This window comes from Micromys minutus (assembly GCF_963924665.1).
Source record: "Micromys minutus genome assembly, chromosome: 29".
NCBI classification, from domain to species: Eukaryota; Metazoa; Chordata; class Mammalia; order Rodentia; family Muridae; genus Micromys; species Micromys minutus.
This window is the reverse complement of record NC_137964.1, coordinates 27,532,105-27,551,712: the sequence shown is the minus strand read 5'-3', so window position 1 is coordinate 27,551,712 and position 19,608 is coordinate 27,532,105. Positions and strand designations below refer to the sequence as shown.

The 19,608-nt window shown below is 54.8% G+C and overlaps 1 protein-coding gene across 3 annotated transcripts in view; it reads left to right on the top strand.

The window, feature by feature from the left end:
* RASAL1 (RAS protein activator like 1) overlaps positions 1-19,346 on the top strand; it is a 31,906-nt gene extending 12,560 nt beyond the window's left edge. For 2 of the 3 annotated variants that reach the window (XM_080941366.1, XM_080941367.1), the window contains 16 exons: positions 1,814-1,895; positions 1,997-2,128; positions 2,741-2,826; positions 3,546-3,663; positions 3,785-3,938; positions 4,279-4,343; positions 4,590-4,702; positions 6,928-7,120; positions 10,248-10,385; positions 11,524-11,668; positions 14,093-14,265; positions 15,104-15,241; positions 15,319-15,454; positions 16,435-16,555; positions 18,528-18,604; positions 18,836-19,346. In XM_080941366.1, the coding sequence (XP_080797492.1) occupies positions 1,814-1,895; positions 1,997-2,128; positions 2,741-2,826; positions 3,546-3,663; positions 3,785-3,938; positions 4,279-4,343; positions 4,590-4,702; positions 6,928-7,120; positions 10,248-10,385; positions 11,524-11,668; positions 14,093-14,265; positions 15,104-15,241; positions 15,319-15,454; positions 16,435-16,555; positions 18,528-18,604; positions 18,836-18,954 (1,990 nt within the window). In that variant the 3' untranslated portion in view covers positions 18,955-19,346. The remainder of the gene's footprint in view (positions 1-1,813; positions 1,896-1,996; positions 2,129-2,740; positions 2,827-3,545; positions 3,664-3,784; positions 3,939-4,278; positions 4,344-4,589; positions 4,703-6,927; positions 7,121-10,247; positions 10,386-11,523; positions 11,669-14,092; positions 14,266-15,103; positions 15,242-15,318; positions 15,455-16,434; positions 16,556-18,527; positions 18,605-18,835) is intronic. The other variant, XM_080941368.1, reaches the window with a different exon arrangement.
* Positions 19,347-19,608: the final 262 nt, after the last annotated feature.

Genomic DNA, 19,608 nt, shown 5'->3' with positions numbered 1-19,608 from the left:
ACTATCCAGAGATACACACACACACACATATACAGGCATACAGAGATACACACACATGCATATACACACACATACAGGCATACAGAGATACACACATACACACACATACAGGCATACAGACACACACACAGACACAGTAGTAATAAATAGCAGATTGTCATTAGCTCTCCAGAGTGACTGTGAGTACTTCAGGCATGATGGGTCCAGGAACCCAGAGGGTGAAGTCAGGCAGTGTCTCTGTGAGCCGGGACAAGATAGATCTCATGGCCCAAGGCTAGTGTTCTAATCTCAGGGTTAATTCTTTTTTGTTGTTGTTTGAGACAGGATCTTCCTGTGTAGCCCTGGCCGTCCTGGAACTCACTATGTAGACCAGGCTGGCCTCGAATTCACAGAGACCTGCCTGCCTCTGCCTCCTGAGTGCTGCGATTAAAGGCATTAATTTTTAATGGCTTAACTACGCTGGAGTCTTGTGGGCTGAGAGGAAGGGCGACGGAGGAAAACCTTTAAAAAGTCACCAGACCCAGGACCAGTAAAACCCAGAGACTGGCCCAGACACATCCATCTTCCATCTGGTGTCTCTCCCTACTTCCTCCTTTGGCCCTCCAATCACATCCTTCTGATCTCTTACATCTTCCTTCTTCCTCCCTCCACTTACCTCCCCTCCCGTTCTACCCCCACACACTAAGGACATTAAGGACCATCCATAGCTCTAGTTTGCTGTGTGACTGTAAGACACTTCCTTGCCTTCTCTGAGCTTCTCTTGCCACCTCTGGATCCTGGTCCAGGATGTGTTGAGAAGCAGGGATGAGGAATGATACATGGAGGATAGGAACCAGATAGCGGATCATCTACAGGGGTCTGAGCTCAGCTCTTCTGCCCATGACCCCTCCCCAGACACTAGGCTGTACAGGATCCTTTGTAAGCAGCAGAGGCCCCCCCCCCCGATTGCTGTCGCTTAGCAACTGTGTCGGTTCCTAGGAAACCAAAGGCTTTCCATGGCTGGGAAACAAGCTGAGGAAGAAACAGCTCCTGGTAGTGGTGGTGGTGGGGTGTTCCTGGGTTTGGGGGCCTTGAAAAGTGGGAGGGGGTATGGGGAAGCTGTCACAGGTGAGGCTTTGAGTTGTCATGGCAACTGCAGGCAAGATGTCTGTGTCTTCTTGCTTACCCTTTGTTCCTAAGCAAGCTGTGGGCATGGGTGTTTGTTGAATGAATAAGTGATCTGATCAGAGTGCTTTGCTAAATAAGTTGCCTGTGTCATGTCATTGGACCCTTGGCTCTGTGACTTGATCTGTTATTGTCTTTATTTTTTGGACTAAGCCCCAGGAGTGGAGGTGATTTTTCTTTTTTTCTTTATTTTCTTTTCTTTTCCTTTATTTTATTTTTGAGACAGGGTTTCTCAGTGTAGCCCTGGCTGTCCTGGAACTCACTCTGTAGACCAAGCTGGCCTCAAACTCAGGTCCATCTGCATCTGCCTCTTGAGAGCTGGGATTAAAGGCGTGAGCCCCTGACCTTCAGGCAGAGGAGACTTTCTCTAAAATCACCCAGCCAGTGAATGCATGGTCAGGCTTAGAATTTGTGCCTGTAGCTCCAGGTGTAGGAACTCTGCGGAAACTGAGGCATTCTTCCCCAATTGTGTCTTCCCTTGCTGGGCTTTGTGATGCACGCACCAATCCAGTGAGGACTAGGTATAAGCCCGTGTGATGGGCAGGCTTGTTGCCCTGGAGATACCACGTTGCCATTAGAATGATCTAGTTTGCACTCTCTTTCCTCGAGGGCCCGTGGTCACACACCCCTTTTCTTCATCTATCCCCAGGGATCTGGCTCCCCGGGACATTTCTGGCACATCGGATCCCTTTGCTCGTGTGTTCTGGGGCAGCCACAGTTTGGAAACTTCGGTGAGCAGTGAGCTCCCCCCCCCCCGCGGGAGTGGAATACCCCTTGGTGGGTGGAGCCGGTCTGGTCCCCCCTCCTACTCACAGCTCTTTCCGGCCCTTAGACCATCAAGAAGACCCGCTTCCCACACTGGGATGAGGTGCTGGAACTGCGAGAGGCTCCGGGGACCACGTCCCCACTGCGAGTGGAACTCTGGGATTGGGACATGGTGGGCAAGAATGACTTCCTGGGCATGGTGAGCGTCCTTCTCAGTAACGAACGCCCTCTGTAGCTCCCCAGTGTCTCCAACAAGCAGGCAGGCAAGATGGGGGCAGAGGGTGGGTGTTCAGCTGCCTCGAGTACCATGGTCAGCCTGGGTAGTGGAGTCTCACTGTCCTTGGGTCAGCCAAAGGATGTAGTGACCTGCCGAAGGCTACAGGGTGAGCCTAAAGCCATCTACGTTGATGTCACTTGGCTACCACCCTGTGCTGTTGACAGTCACTAGCCCCATCTGTGCATGAGTTAAGTGAGGTCTGGAGCAGTGTAGGGGCCTTGCTAAGACCCGGAGGCTCTTGGCTCTGCTCTGGAAAGATGGTAGTCAGGCTTGTCTGAGGTTGTGGCTGTGACAGTCTTACTGTGCTCACCACTGGGACACCGTGTGTCCCAGGACGAGCCATCTCACCAAGGCTTTTCTCAATTATAAGTGTCCCCTGGAAGCCCTAACTGCCCCTGAGAGAGAGGATGAAGTGGACCCTGGCTGGCCACATGACACCCCTGGATGGCGGTCCAAGCTCTTCCCTCCCGGGCTGGGTAAACCCTGTGTCAGGCAGGACAGGTCCTCCAGCTGAGGTCTGTGTGTCTCCTGCAGGTGGAATTCACCCCACAGACCCTCCAGCAGAAGCCACCCAATGGCTGGTTCCGTCTCCTGCCTTTTCCTAGAGCTGAAGATTCTGGGTAAACGTGGGTGCCTAGGGAGGGCTCCACCTGTGAGCAGGTTATTCTGGGTGCTGGCCCCAGCCTGCCCTGTCCCTCTGACACTTCACCGTCCAGTGGCCCCCTAGTCACGTGCCCCCAGGGTGTTTCTGCAGGTCTATACAGCGCTCCATCTGTTCTCGGCAGACAGGCTGGCCCACCCAGCGTGGGACGGAATGCTGGGTTTCCTCAGGCTGCCCTTGCTTTATCTCTTGCTTTATTATGCAGTGTCAGGGATTGAACCCAGGGCCTTGGCTGTGCTAGGCGAGACCTTTGCTACCACCCTTTGTAGCTGGGCCGCCAATGTCTGTGCACACTGACCACACAGCCCCCTGCCCCTCCATTCTTTCCCTGGTTACTCCTGTCTACGCCATTCACATACCTGACTACCCACTTTGTGCCCACAGCACCCGTGCTTTGCTTACGCCTGTCATTCTGTCCGTCCCGTGTGTGTCTGCACACCCGGCCATGGCCTCCACTGTGGCAACTCCACACACTGCCTCCCCCTCCCCCGTCCCATTCCTCTTCCTGTTCATTCCTGTCCTTTCTGCTCTCATTGGTCTTCCCCTTGTGACTCCTGCCCCTTCTTGTGCTCAAGTCTCTCACTCTGGGCTAGCCTGCACTCACATCCCCTTCCTTATGGTCTGCTCAAATCTGGGCTAGCCTGCACTCACATCCCCTTCCTTATGTTCTCCATCTAGGGGGAACCTGGGTGCCCTGCGGCTGAAGGTGCGCCTCACTGAGGACCGGGTCCTGCCTTCCCAGTACTACCAGCCTCTCATGGAACTGCTTCTGGAGTCTGTGCAAGGGCCAGCCGAGGTGGGCGTGGCAACTGGTGCCTGCTGGGTCCGGGGCATAGCTCTGTCCCCTTCCTGGGGAACCAGGGAATGCTGTGCTTTGGGACCTTGGGTCACCTGTCTGCTCTCCTGTCCCTGCTCAGGAGGACACCTCCAGCCCCCTGGCTCTGCTAGAGGAGCTGGCCTCTGGGGACTGTCGTCAGGACCTTGCCACCAAGCTGGTGAAGCTTTTCCTGGGCCGGGGCCAGGCTGGGCCCTTTCTAGATTACCTTACAAGGCGTGAGGTGGCTCGAACCAGTGAGTTTCCCGTAGGGTCCCAGATGCCACAACTCAAGAAAGGGTCTGCAGAGGATCTCCGGGGCGGGGGGAGAAATAGGGTCCCTCGATGACTCTTACGTGTTGGGGAGTCTATGCTGGGATTCCTGGAGGGCTGAGGATTCAGGTCCAGCTTCGGGTGCTGTGCAACCCAAGGCAGCTTTGCCAACCCACTCTGGGCTTCTAAGCTGTGAATGAAGTTGACGTTTTTGGTTCTTCCTGATTCTTGAGGCTGAAAGAATCAAATCCTCACCATGGGTGAGTGGGGTGACCTGGGTCCAGCCCCCTCCACCCCAGCAAACACATCTCCCTAACCTCCCAGATGACCCCAACACCCTATTCCGTTCTAACTCCTTGGCATCCAAGTCAATGGAACAGTTCATGAAGGTGAGTAGAGAGACCTGGCATGTCTGGGTGCAAGCGGCTTCCTCCCTTGCTCACGGCGGCCTCAGAGCCTGCTGGCCTCAAGTGGCTGAGCTGGGTGCTGGTGGCAGGTCCCTGGCTTCAGCCCTGGGCGGCACCCTTGGACACAGCTGGCCTGGCTCTGAAATCTCCCTGCACACCCCCCTCCCCCGCCCCAGCCCAGGGTGTTCCCTGCCACCCTTAGCCGCTCCGTGTGGCCCCTGCCCCCAGCTCGTGGGCATGCGCTACCTGCATGAGGTCCTGAGGCCGGTGATCAGCCGCATCTTCGAGGAGAAGAAATATATGGAGTTGGACCCGTGCAAGATGGACCTGAACCGCTCCCGGTGAGCGAGGCGGGGTGGCCCAGGCTTTCAGCTAGACAGGCTTCCCTGCGCTAGCTGCCGCTGGCCTAGGGAGTCACGTGTACCCTCCAAGCCTGTGGGCTGCTGCCCTCCCCCCGGGCTGTTGTGGGTGGGACTGGGAAACTCAGAGACCCCTGAGTTCAAATCCTGGCTCTGCCTCTCTCACACCCTGTGACTTGGCCTGACACTTGGGGAGTGCTGTGGGCGTGTCTGTGTGTAAAGCTCAAGAGAGGGTGAGACTGGAAGAGGCCCACATTGGGGTTGTCTGCAGAGTGGGTCCCAAGAATCTTCTGTGAGATTGGGAAGCATTAGGCTGTGAATAAAAACCACATCCCTGTGGGCCCCTCCTCCTTTCTTTCCAGAACATTCTTTCCTACGGTTAGAGGGCCGGCTTCTGTGCTGGACAATAGTGGAGCTAAGAGATTCCCCCACACCTCCTGACCATCCCCGGTGCAGGCCTCAGCATCGAGGGGAGCTCACTTCTGGGGAGGGGGTCATAGGTGCAGGCCTCAACATTGAGGGGTCACAGAACTGGGGAGTTGCAAAGTGGGAATTTGAACCCAAGCTCCAAGTAGAAGAGTAGCGTTATGTGTGAAAGTCCCAGGGGACCCATGGTGACCACACGCACCTCAGAGGCCCTCGTAGGGGAGGGAAACACTGAGGACCTCTGATTCTAGAGTCCGCCCTGACTTCTAATCTCAGGTTTGTCACCTGCTTGCAAAGTCACATTGATGGGCCTCGGTTCCCAAGTCCGTTAGATGGGAGGAGTCAGATATGCAGGAGTCACTGTAAGAGCCACACAGGGCAATGGCAGGGGTGATGTGCTGGACATAGGGACTGAGAACTTCTGGCTGGAGGACACCAGGCAGTCAGGACAGTATTTGCCAAGGCCCTGAGTTTGGAACATCTGACAGGTCCTTGCTGAAGACACCCAGAGCTAGAGTTTGTAACCACGAGTGACAGGGGTGGGGGTGGGAGGATGGCCATTCTGTGAAGGTGACAGCTGCTTGCCAGCACGTTCCCGGACAAAGGAACAGCCACAGAGGAACAGCCACATCGAAAGACTCTGAGATGTGACTCCCCTCTTGGTGTTCAAGCTCCAGCTGGGAGCCTGGAGTGAGGGGAGGGCGGGGCAGGTGGGAGGAGCCTGGAGTTAGGAGAGGGCGGGGCTGGCGGGAGGAGCCTGGAGTGAGGGGAGAGCGGGGCAGGTGGGAGGAGCCTGGAGTGAGGGGAGGGCGGGTCAGGTGGGAGGAGCCTGGAGTTAGGAGAGGGCGGGTCAGGTGGGAGGAGCCTGGAGTGAGGGGAAGGCGGAGCAGCTGGGAGGAGCCTGGAGTGAGGGGAGGGCGGGGCTGGTGGGAGGAGCCTGGAGTGAGGGGAGGGCGGGGCTGGTGGGAGGAGCCTGGAGTTAGGGGAGGGCGGGGCAGGTGGGAGGAGCCTGGAGTTAGGAGAGGGCGGGGCAGAGCAGCTGGGAGGAGCCTGGAGTGAGGGGAGGGCGGGTGGGAGGAGCCTGGAGTGAGGGGAGGGCGGGGCAGGCGGGAGGAACCTGGAGTGAGGGGAGGGCGGGTCAGGTGGGAGGAGCCTGGAGTTAGGAGAGGGCGGGTCAGGTGGGAGGAGCCTGGAGTGAGGGGAAGGCGGAGCAGCTGGGAGGAGCCTGGAGTGAGGGGAGGGCGGGGCTGGTGGGAGGAGCCTGGAGTGAGGGGAGGGCGGGGCTGGTGGGAGGAGCCTGGAGTTAGGGGAGGGCGGGGCAGGTGGGAGGAGCCTGGAGTTAGGAGAGGGCGGGGCAGAGCAGCTGGGAGGAGCCTGGAGTGAGGGGAGGGCGGGTGGGAGGAGCCTGGAGTGAGGGGAGGGCGGGGCAGGCGGGAGGAACCTGGAGTGAGGGGAGGGCGGGGCTGGTGGGAGGAGCCTGGAGTGAGGGGAGGGCAGGGCTGGTGGGAGGAACCTGGAGTGAGGGGAGGGCGGGGCTGGTGGGAGGAACCTGGAGTGAGGGGAGGGCGGGGCTGGTGGGAGGAACCTGGAGTGAGGGGAGGGCAGGGCTGGTGGGAGGAGCCTGGAGTGAGGGGAGGGCGGGGTTGGTGGAGGAGCTGGTATGAAGGTTGAGTGAGGCTGGTGGGGAAGCCTGGTGTGAGGGAGTGGTGGCTGGCAGAGCTTCTGAGGCAGCAAGTGGGGTGATCTGACCGGAAGTCCTGCCTGCTGCCTGCTTCCTGCAGGAGGATCTCCTTCAAGGGCACGCCCACGGAGGAGCAGGTGCGGGAGACCAGCCTGGGACTGCTGACCGGGTACCTGGGGTCCGTTGTGGATGCCATCGTGGGCTCTGCAGGGCGCTGCCCACTTGCCCTGCGCTTGGCCTTTAAGCAGCTCCAGCGGTGTGTGGAGAAGCGGTTCCCTGGGATGGAACATCAGGTGGGCTGGGCTCTGTGGGGGCCGATGCGGATGTTGGGCTGGGCCTGGGCCGGGGTACCTTGTCCAGGGTCACATGCAGAGCCAGGTCAAGGGTCAAAGGTGGCACCAAGACCTAGGCTGCTCAGACTTGAGTATGTGTGTCCTGGAGGAGGGACAGTATTTCTGGCGGGACCTGGAACCCAGGGGATCAATGATGATAGATGACTGATGGAGGTGATAAAGATGATGGTAATGATGATGATGATGATGATGGTGGTGGTGGTTGTGATGATGATGGTAGTGGTGAAGAGAGCAAAAGGGAGGGGAAGCACAGGACCATGATGAAGGCTGAGTGGTTTTGGCAGGTGCTGACCTTTCCCAGCTTGGATACAAAAGGTAAAAACTGGGAGCTGTGGCTTTGGGCCAGGCGAGGAACATGAAGAGAGCAGATGTAGGACTGGAGGGAGTGGTGGAGACTGTGGCAAAATGTGACCCCTCTCCCCCAGCTTGTCTACAGAGACCACTCAGGCCAATGTTCTACATAGGAATGGGGCCCATTCTCCCTGCTTCTGCAGAGCCCCTTTCTCACTACTATTTGGGGCTACAAACCCAGTCTCACAAACACCAGGCTTGTACTCTACCACTGAGTCATGGTCTAACCCTGTCTTTGCTTCTTTGAGATTAGACCTTGCTAAGTTTCCAAGGCAGGCCTTGAACTTGTGATCCTCTTGACTTAGTCTCTCACATATCTTGGCTGACAGACAAGCCTTTGCCCCAGGCTAGGCTGAGCTGGGCTGAGCTGGGTATCTTCCTTCCTTCTTTCCTTCCTTCTTCCTCCCCCTCCCTCTCTCCAGCTTTCTTGCCAACTTTTAGGATTCTACATAAAGTCTCCCAGGCTTGAAACACTGGGATTAATTAATTCACCCAGACAGAGTCATTCACCAAGCAAAAACCATTTGGTTGTCCCAGGCCAAGGGCTACCAGCCCCAGATCCCTGTTTTAACATAACAATGTTCAGTGCACAACCTGAGCTGGTTGTCATGGGAAGCTTGGTGGCACCAGCCTGTGATCTCAGGTCCCCAGGAGGCAGCAGAGGAGGGCTTAAGTTCAGCCTGCGCAACAGACGTTATGTCACAGCCCAGTTCTCGCAGCCTGAGCGGAGAGTTTGGACGCACAGCACACCTCTTTCTGTGCTTCCTGCTTACAGCGAGGGAAACTGAGCTCAGAGAGCTTGAGATATCCTCCCCAGATTTCCCATCCTCCCACACGGGGCTGAGCTTTGGCCTCCCATCTAGAGGTGGCAGCATTGCACCCCACTTTGCCTGGCTCTCACCTGGGCCAACTCATAGGTGTTAAGTGGGACACAGCAGAGAGAGGGAGGAGCGAAAGAGAGCAGGAGCCCTGTTCCCCAGTCAGCTCAGCCCGGGGGAACCAACATCAGTGACACCCACGTGTCCCCAGTGGGCAGGGACCATCGAATTTCTCAGATCATGAAGGTAGGGAGCCCTGGGCAACCCTTGAGTCACAGGATTCATTACAGCATTTTAATAAGTGTGTGTGTGTGTGTGTGTGTGTGTGTGTGTCATGTAGCCCAGGCTAGCCTCTTCTAGCTTATTATCTAGCCAAGGATGACTGTTCCAGTTTGATTTTTATTGCTGTGATGAACACCAAGATAAGTTGGGGGAGAAAAGTGTCCATCATGGAGAAAACTCAAGGTAGGAACTGGAGGGAGGCTATGGAGGGATGTTACTTACTGGTTTGTTCAGCCTCGTTCTTATAGAACCCAGGGCCACCAACCCAGGGATGGCCCCACCCACAGTGGGTTGGAGCCTCCCACATCAACCATTATTTAGAAAAAGGCCCCCACAGGTTTGCCCACAGGCAGTCTGAATTAGAGGTTTTCTCAACTGAGGGGTATCAAGTACACACACACACACACACACACACAAGTAGCACAGTGACTTTGAACTTGTGACTCCTCTGCCTTAACCTCCCACAGACTGGAGTCACAGATGCGTGCCACCACAGCCAGTTTCTGCGGCACTGGGGTGAGACCCGGGGTCTCATGCACACTAGACAAGCACTCCAGTCTCAGACGCACCCACAAACTTCTTTTAATTTTTCATTTTCAGACAGGGTATTATTAGGTAGCCTGGGCTGGCATGGAACCTGTGACCCTCCTGCTTCAGTCTATTGTAGATAAGATGACAGGCCTGTGTCACCAGCCCTGTACCTTGATGAGCTAATGTTGGGGGCCAAAATGACTTGGGGACCTGCTTGGGATAGAGTGGTGATTTGGGGACCGATCAGGGCTCTGGCTGGGAAGGACCCCTCTCACCGGAAGCCTGGGGTACAGTCATTGCAGGGCCCATTAGCAAGGCCGACATGCCCAGGAAGCTAGCACGCTCTAGGGCAGCTATTGTCATAGGTGTGACTGACACCCCGAAATAAACACAGGCATACATACTCAGGGGTGACATAGCCCTGGGGGAGCGAGCTGTGCCCAGTGTGGGGAGTCCGCAGGGGGACCCAGTGGGGCTGAGACAGTGTGTACTCAGGCGGGCTCTGCAGCCCGACAGCCCGGACTTTCAACTGAGCCTCAGTTTCCTTGGAAACCAAATGTGGCTAAAGGCACGATGCACGATGCACGTAGCTGCTGCTGAACGGTAGGGGAGTTGGTAAATCACAGTGCCTCTGCTGACTGCTCGGTAACCTCGGGTCTCAATTGTTGCCTCTCTAAAATGGGATGTAACACATCCCAGAGGGAGTGGTAAGTAAAGGCGTTAGGAGGAGAATATGGCCTGTTCTTGGGAACTGTGGGTCACAGATCTGGGTTCAAATTCTGACTCCTCTGCTGTGTGACCTTGAGCAAATTACTTGACCTCTCTGAGGCGGCCATGGCATCTCTTTCCTCTGGCTCTGTGTTCGGAGCACAGGGGTCTGCTAAAACCAGTTTTGCCAGATCAGTTCCTTCACCCTATTTCCTAGCAAGAGAAACTGAGGCAGAGAAGAGAACCCTCCTTGAGAGGCGAGGGATAAGCATTTGGACCCAACTCCTTCTTCCCTTCTGGATGGCTAGTCTTTGCTGCCTCAGTTTCCCCAGCTGGGATGTGGGCTTCAGGGCCTTTCACCTGTGATTTTCCGGCAGGACGTGAAGTACCTGGCCACCAGTGGCTTCCTCTTTCTGCGGTTCTTTGCACCCGCCATCCTCACACCGAAGCTGTTTGACCTCAGAGACCAGCACGCAGACCCCCAGACCAGCCGCTCCCTGCTGCTGCTTGCTAAGGTGTGTGTGTGTGTGTGTGTGTATGTGTGTGAGTATGTGTGTGTGAGTGTGAGTATGTGTGTGAGTGTGAGTATGTGTGTGTGTGTGTGAGTATGTGTGTGTATGTGTGTGAGTATGTGTGTGTATGTGTGTGAGTATGTGTATGTGTGTGTGTGAGTATGTGTGTGTATGTGTGTGAGTATATGTGTATGTGTGTGTGAATATGTGTGTGTGAGTATGTGTGTAAGTATGTGTGTGAGTATGTGTGTGTATGTATGTAGGTATGTGTACATGTGTGAATATATATGTGTGTATGTGTAGGTATGTGTGTGTGAGTGTGTGTGTATATGTTGGAGTATGTGTGTGCTTGTGTGTATGTGAGTGTGTTTATGTGTGTGTGAGTGTGTGATTGTGTGAAAGTGTGCATGTAAGTGTGTATGTGTGTGTGTTCGTGTGCATTTGTGTATTTGTATGTGTGTGTGTGTGTAGTGTGTGACTCCATCTGAGTCCTCTCAGCTGTGGAGAAGCATGGTGGGAAAGATCAGAAAGGTTGCCTGGGTGAAAACTCAAAGAAAGCTCCTTGTGTGTGTCTTTGTTTCTGTGATATGGACTTGTTGGGCCACTGAGACCTAGAACTAGCCAGGTCGCCCAAGGATTCAAGGCAATCCTCCTGCCTCAGCCTCTTAAGTGCTGAGATTCTAAATGTACCACCTTGCCTAACTTTGATTTTCTCCCTCCTTTTGGTGGTACTGGGAATTGAACACGGGGCCTTTGGTGTGGTGGGTTTTCTTCCTACCACAGAGCTCCAGCCCCAGCTCCTGACTCTCCCCCTCCTCCTCCTCTTAACAAAACCATCAAAACCCACTTCTTCCGATAGAAACAGGAGAAGCAAGGTAGCAGTCATGTGTGCCTTAGTATGAATTAAACTATTCTTGATTAGCTGGCTACGGCTTGGGGCTCCCAGGGGTCCCCAAGCACACATGGTAGCAATGGGTAGTGCCGGGTTCTGGGTGCAATCGTCTGGGCAGGAGCTAGGGCTACTGACCCCCAAAGGGGGGATCAGACAGCCCTCGAGGTGTGTGGATCACAGAAGCAGATTTGGGGCCACAGAGGGGGCTTGCCTCGCAGTGAATTTGGCCTCCTCTCTCCTTCGCTCCAGGCTGTGCAGAGCATTGGAAACCTGGGCCAGCAGCTGGGCCAGGGCAAGGAGCAGTGGCTCGCCCCCCTCCACCCCTTCCTGCTGCAGAGCATCTCGCGTGTGAGGGACTTCCTGGACCAGTTGGTGGATGTGGATGGGGATGAGGGTGAGTCCTGTGGTCCTGCCACTCCTGGCTTGTCCCCCGCAACCCCACTGGTAGCACTCAGCATCCCACTCCCTTAGTCTCCAGTACTAAGACTCTAGACCTACAGGTCAACTTGTCAGTCAGCTAACATTTTGTGTCGGGCTTGGTTAGGTCGTCTCTGCCAATGTGGCAGTGTGGTAGGGTTGTGGCATGGAATCTCTGGTATGGGCACGCTTATTAAGTCCCTGACATAGAACAGGCATCACACCAAAGGTCTGGGACTGTGACTTAGTGAAGCAGAGCTTGCCTTACATGTGTGAGGTCCTAGGTTCAACCCCAACACTGAAAAATAAAGAAAGAAGGAAAGGAAGGAAGGAAGGAAGAACAGATAGCTCCTCTGTAGGTTCTTTGGATAAAGTCATTTGATGAGGGAGAAATGGCTCAGTGGGTAAAGTGCTTCCTGAGCAAGCTTGAGGATCTGCGTTCAAATTCCCAGTCACCTAAAATCCAGGCCTGGCTATGCCTGCCTGTACCCCTGGCCTTGGTGGTGTGAAGACAGGCAGATCATCCAGGCCCCCCTGCCAGCCACTGTAGTCAAAATGATGAGCTCCAGGTTCAACAAGTGGGGCCCAGCCTCAAAATATTAACTGGGGAGCAACAGAGAGAGACCCAAGATGTTGACCTTGGGTCTCCACGTGCACACACTTGTACACACATGCCCACACATGCACCCAAATGCACACATACGCACACACATGTACACATGCATGTACCACACACACCAAAAAAAAAAAAAAATAGTGAGCAAGACAGAAGAAAATCCTGGACTTATAGAATTTCATTCTAGTGGGAGCCATGTTGTGAGACAGTAGCCAAGGGCTGAGGGGGTGGTGATGTAGGCCTTTAATCCCAGGAGGACAGAGGCAGGCAGATCTCTGAGTTCAAGCCCAGCCTCATCTACAGAGTGAGTTCCAGGACAGTGGGGTACAGAGAGACCCTGTCTCAGAACAAATGAATCAAGCTAGCAAACAAAACAAACCAGGCTGGAGAAGCCGCTCAGTGTTTGAGAGCATTGGGTGCTCTGCCGGAGGACCTGGGTTCATTCCCAACTCCTACATGGCGCCTCACGCCTGTCTTTAATTTCAGTTCCAGGGATCTGACACCCTCACAGAGACACACACGCAGGCTGACACTAATGCACATGAAATACAAATAAATAAAATCACTAAAAATTATTCTTAGAAAACCTCAAACCACCAGACTATCCCACCAACCAAATAAAGACAAAGCCAAGTTGATGGAGTGTCTGGGAGGTACCAAGGAGGGGAGAGTGGGCCTTTATTCCCATTCGGCAGACAGAGGCAAGAGAGGCCTGGTCCATGAGAGTTCTAGACCAGACAGAGTGTCACAGTGAGATCCAATCTAAAGAAGGGGGGGGAGAAGAGAAGAGATGGTCCCCCAGTGGGCCTCCCTAGTGCCACGGGAACGCGACTCTTTTGGAGTGTTGTTAAATTGACACCAGCTCCCAAATGGGGACGCTGCCAGGTGCCCAGAGAATGGAGTTAGAGTTTAGCTGGGCTGCTGTTTTTTTTTTTTTCTCAGAGTTTCTCATCTTCCCGACCCCCTAACTCTCCAAGCATCCATCTGCCCAAGCGTTGATGCAACCCTGGGTTCAGAGCGCCACCTAGTGTCAGTACCGCGGAATGACTGTGGACTCAGACAGCAGGGAGCTGACACAAATCAGGACGACAGAACACTCCATTTTACTCTTATCAGAGATTCTCTTGGCCTCAGAGATAGCGACAGAGGCGAGGGCGGATTTTTTTTTCTTTTTTCTTTTTCTTTTCCTTTGGCTTCTGTCTGGGCACGCAGAATAGTTAAATGGCGTCTCGGTGCAGGATGGAGCCACTCTGGCTAAGATTCGGAGAACTCGTGTCATTGTCACAGTGATCCAGTCAGGGAACAGCACATGCAAAGGTCCTGGGGAGGGAACAGAGAGCAACAGAAAGGCTAGTGCATTAGAGAGAAAGAGGAGGGAGGGATAAAGAAGGAAGGAAGTGGGGTGCGGGAGAGCAGGGGCTTGCGTTGGGAGAGTTGTATTGTGTAGCATTCTGAAATGGAGGACTTGACGCGGAGGGCACTTCAGAGTGGGGGACTCAGATCACATAGGGCTAACCTGGGCAGTGGAGTCCTGGTTGTGATGGTCTAGGGGTCTCTGGAGCTGTAACTGAGCTGGATTGACTGGGCCAGCTGTAGTCTCAGCGCAGGGCGCTGGCCTCTCAGAGGGACCTGGGTCCCCCTTCTTTGCCTCAGCGGTTGTGGGGATGTGGGGGAGGGGGAAAGGGAACGGCATCTGAGGTCATAGCCTTGGTCTTCCTGCCCTTTGGCAGGTGCTAGAGACCCCAGACCTGGCAAAGTCCCCCACCCCCTTTCTCTATTTCCCAGAGGCTGGGGGTCCAGCCTGCGCCCTGGTCCAACCCTCAACAATTGTTCGAGAAGGCTTCCTGCTGAAGCGCAAAGAGGAGCCCGCAGGCCTGGCCACGCGCTTTGCCTTCAAGAAGCGCTACTTCCGCCTGAGTGGGCGGGACCTCTCCTACTCTAAGACTCCGGAGTGGCAGGTGAGACTCCAACACGCCCCGCCCTCACGCCCCTCCCCATCAGAGAATCAGCTATTCCAAACTCTTGGCTTACTCCAAGCTTGGGGCCGGCCAGCCTGGCCCCGGGACAGAGACACTGGGCACACTCCCAGGTGTGGACACGCGGGGGTGGGGGCCACAAAGTCTACACCAGACATCATATACTAGCATATAGGATCCATCTGTTCTGACGTGTGCGTATGTATGTGTCTGTGCGCCCTTGTGCAGGGCTATGTGCTAGGCAGATAAGCCTCTGTCCTCCTATGCTAATCAGCGTAGCCCGAGGAAGACCAGGACTTGGCTTGTGGGCCTGACTTGCATTTCATCTGCTGTTTTGGTTGCCTGGCTGGGCCCGCAGATCAAAGTGTCTTTGGAAGGGTCATGTTCCTTCAGGCCTCAGTTTCCTCATTTTCTAACTGGGGAGAATAACAGACCCAGTCTCAGAAGGTGGTCGTGGTGGTTGAGTGAGCCCATGGAAGTACAGTTGTGAAAGCCACAGCCTAGCGCCCCTTAAGCAGCTGCTGTGTCGAGGATGAGGATGGTGATGATGATGCTGGTGGTGCTGATGCTGACGATAAAAGATTATAGTGATGGTGGTGATGATGGTGACAATGCTTGTGGGATGGTGGTCATGTTGCTGATGGTGTCGGTGATAACGATAAAAGCTTCTCAGACCTAAAAAAAAATCCAAAGTCACTCAGCAGGTGTCAGAGCAGGACTTTGAGGAGGACACAATGGAGCTATTGGGAATTGAATACAGGGCTTCGAGGACTCTGCCTGGTGCCACAGCCAATGGGCTGCTGTCCCTGGCCGCCCACAGGTTCACTCCTCCATCCCGCTGTCCTGCATCCGAGCTGTGGAGCGTGTGGATGAGGGTGCCTTCCAACTGCCACATGTCATGCAGGTGGTGACACAGGATGGCACCGGGGCGTCACACACCACCTACCTCCAGTGCAAGGTGAGGTGTGGGGCACAGTCATGGGCGGGTTCTGTGGCTCAGCCTCACCCATCTTCTTATGCCTCCATCTCTTGAAGAACGTGAATGACCTCAACCAATGGCTGTCAGCCCTGCGCAAAGCCAGCGCCCCCAACCCAGGCAAGCTGGCTGCCTGCCACCCTGGTGCCTTCCGCAGCGGGCGCTGGACCTGCTGCCTCCAGGCTGAGCGCTCAGGTGAGGTGGCGTGTGTGTCACAGACTCCATCTCCCCCATCTGCCAGTCAGCAGCATTGCATTTTCACCTGGGCATGCAGGGTAACCTTGAACTCCTGACTTAATTTTTCTGTGCCTCGGTATTCTTGGCTGGGAAGTGGGTTGAGGATAGCCCGGATATCCTTGGTCCTGTTAGCTGATACCAAGTTGACATATTCAAAGTACCATCTGCCCTGTACTATTAGCTACACACAGGTCTGGTTTCCGACAGTCCTACTATGTGCCAGCTGCCCAGAGCTGAGACGGTGAGACTTGTTGAAGTTAGATGGCCACGTGGTGACGTGTGACAGGCTGCTCTGCTGTTGCTAGGGATGAATCCCTGGCCCTGAGTGCTCTGCCACTGACCGGCATCCCAGTTCCACCCAGACAATTACAATGGTGTTAGAATGACCAACCTGAGGCTTTGTCTGAGGCCGAGCCCCAGGGTAGCAATTGGGAAGGCTTCCTGGAGGAGGTGTTGCTTTGAGTGTTGAGTGGCAAGGGTAAGGGAGGATGTACAGAGCAGGGATCGGGCTGAGCAGAGGGGGCTGAGGCGGGGCTAACGGATCAATATTGTCTGTTTGAGCTCTCCTCCTTCTGGGATAAAACACTGCTCAAAAGCAACTTAGGAGAAGAAAGGGTTAGTCTGGGTTGAACTTCCAGATCACTGTTCATCATTGCGGAAATCAGGGCAGGAACTTGAGGCAGAAACCACGGGGAGACACCAATTGCTGGTTTCTCTCATGGGCTCACACTCAGTCAGCTTTCTGACGCAGCCCAGAACCACTTACATAGGGAATGATGCCACCCACAGTGGGCTGGACCCACTAACACTACAGGATAATCCAGGGAGGATGGGAAGGAGGCTGGAACCCAGGCAGGAGCTACAGGGGGGACTTGACTAAGAGGAGGCTTGCACAGGTGTTGGGACAAGACTTTCCTGACAACGCTGTGTACCCTCAGCTGCTGGCTGTAGCCGCACACACTCAGCCGTCACACTTGGGGACTGGAGTGACCCACTGGATTCTGACGCCGAGGCCCAGGCAGTGTATCGTCAGCTGCTCCTGGGGCGGGACCAGCTCAGGTGGGTGTGGCCTCCTCACATTTATCCATCCCTGAAGAAGTGTTTCCCTCCCTCAGGGTTTCATGTAGCCCAGGCTAGCCTTGAACTCACCATGTGGCAGATGCCCTTAAACTTCAGATCCTCCTCCTGTCTGTATTTGCTCAGGGCTGGGCTTACCGGTGTGTGCCAGGACGCCTGGTTTCTGTGGCGCTGGGGGCCGAGCCTCCAGCTTCCTGCGTGTTAAGCAGACTCTACCAACTGAGCTGCAGGCTCAGCCATTTCCTTCCCTTTCTTTTTCTGTTCGCCCGTGCTGGGGATGGGACTCAGAGCCTTATACTCTGCTGAGTGGCAGCTCAGCCATGACCAAGGTGACCTCTAAAAGAAAGCTTTTAACTTGGGGCTTATGGTTTCAGAGGTTTAGAGTCCATGATGGTGGACAAAGACACAGCAGGAGGCAGAGAGAGATGACTGGGAATGGTTTGAATCTTTTGAAACCTTAACTCCCACTCCCACTGATGTACCTTCTTCCACAAGGCCACTCCTCCCCCCACAAGGCCACTCCTCCCACAAGACCACACCTTCTCACAAGGCCACTCCTCCTCCCACAAGGCCACACCTTTTCTCACAAGACCATTCCTCCTTCCATAAGGCCTTTCCTCCTTCCACAAGGCCACTCCTCCTTCTACAAGACCACACCTTCTCTCATAAGGCCACTCCTCCCACAAGACCACACCTCTTCTCACAAGGCCATTCCTCTTTCCATAAGGCCACTCCTCCTCCCACAAAGGCACACCTTCTCCCACAAGGCCACTCCTCCCACAAGGCCACTCCTCCTCCCACAAGGACACTCCTTCTAATTCTTCTCAAGCAGTTCCCCCTACTTGGGACCAAGCATTCAAACATGAGCCTGTGAGTGTCCTTCTCCTTCAGACCACCCAGGGAGCATGGGAATTTACAGTATGGGGGCTTCAGAGACTTAGGCATGGTTGGTCTAAAAGACTTGGCTTCTGAGCCTTCCTGGTACCTTGCACATCTCCCACTGGCCCCTCCCCTTCCCCACTTCCTTGCCTGAAGAGCTTTGTTATTTACTGATAGGTTTGTCTCATCCCGCTGTAGAGAAGGCTCTGTACTGAGCTGCCTGGATTCAGATTCCGGCCAATGAGGGGCTGTGTGGTTCTCAGCTGGTCCTTCGGCTTCTCTGTACCTCGTATAGAAAAGGAGGCGATAGAATACTGTCCGCATAATACTGTCCTAAGGGTCAGAAGCTGATCCAGTGAAAGGATACCACATGACCTCCCATATGTAGGAGCTATTGGTAGGCTGTGTGGCAAGTGTCAGAGGCTTATCTGAACAGGGTTCAGTACCTAGTACCTACCTCATGGAAGCTGGCTGTGTAAGTAAATGAATTCATGTGTGTGCAAGGCTTCTCAGAGTAGTGTCTGCTACTGTAGAAGGTTCTCGGTGACTGAGTGGTGGTAATGGTGATGATGGTGGTAGTGATGGTGATGATGATGGTGGTGATGATGATGGTGGTGGTGATGGTGGTGGTGATGATGGTAGTGGTGGTGATGGTGGTAGTGATAATGGTGGTGGTGATGATGGTAGTGGTGGTGGTGATGGTGGTAGTGATAATGGTGGTGGTGGTGGTGATGGTGATGGTGGTGATGGTGATGGTGGTGATGATGATAGTGGTGGGGATGGTGATGATGGTGGTGGTGGTGATGGTGATGATGGTGGTGGTGGTGATGGTGATGATGGTGGTGGTGGTGATGGTGATGATGGTGGTGATGATGATGATGGTGGTGGGAATGGTGGTGGTGATGATGGTAGTGGTGGTGGTGATGGTGGTGGTAGTGATAATGGTGGTGGTGTTGGTGGTGGTGATGGTGATGATGGTAACGAACCCGATTTCCTACAAGCAGCAGAGAATCTTGGGTAGGAGCAGCACTGTGCCTCAGAAACCAGCCTTGTCCCTTTTCCTATCAACCCTCAGGCTGAAACTGCTGGAGGAATCCAGCCTGGACTCAGCTCCAGATGTGGACGCTGGGAAGGACTCCAGTGCCACGGACGGTAAGGGAGGAGGGTTCCATTCTCGTCCCTTACGAATGTGTGCCCCGGTTTGCCAAGCACACCCCTCTGTCCTCCCGCATGCCCTCTTGTTTCCAGTTCACCATTGGGACCGATTCCTGGTGAATATGGGAATTCTTTCTGCATGGGATGGGGGACTACAGCTCCAGGAAGTGGGCTCTGGTGACAGCCACCAGGAGCCTGCTGAACCCATGGCCTTTTCTTCCCATCCAGGGCCCTGTGCTGAGGTTCTGGCCCAGCAGAGAGCGGCCATCACCCGCCTGCTGCAGGTACTTGAAGACTTGGAGCAAGCCCATGAAGAGTTCCAGAAACGGGGGCAAGTGGCCCTCTAGGACGCTGGATGCTGAGAAGGTGCCGGTTGGGGACAGAGACATGGGGCTTTTCTGAGTACACTCTGGCCCAGGCATCTCCTTGAGGTTGCCTTCTTCACTGCTGTGGCTTCGAGCCTCCCGGACAAAGGGTGGTCCTGCGTGCTCTGTAGCCAGCCAGGGCATAGGAGCATCTGGGAGGGCCCAGCCTTGTAATGACCAAACCTCACTTTCTTCTCTGAGCCTGGAGTCTCAGCTCCTCCAATACCTGTGGCGCCCATCTCTCCCCGAGCTGCTGGATACAGCTGTACCTGAACACCGACCCTGGCTGACTCAGAAAAGCACTCAATAGGCCTGACCAGGAACTTCCTGTTTTTTTTCTACTTCTGTGGGCCCCTGTGACCTCACAGAATCTTCTGTACCCCCACGCTCATCTGGCAGCCCCAAACTCAAGCTTCTGGAGCCAGGTGTTCTCGGAAGAACGGACTGGGAGCCCAGCATGCCAATTCAGAGGCTCGAAGCCGGACACAGGCTCTTCCTCCCTCACACACTCTGTATAAAGTGATGCATGAACATGCTTAGCTGTGAAGTGTTAAAAATCGGGGTACCCTAGGGGTGAGAAGCTTCTTGGCTAGGAATAGAGGTTCTCGGGCCCTGCCCCAGCCACTGAATGCATCT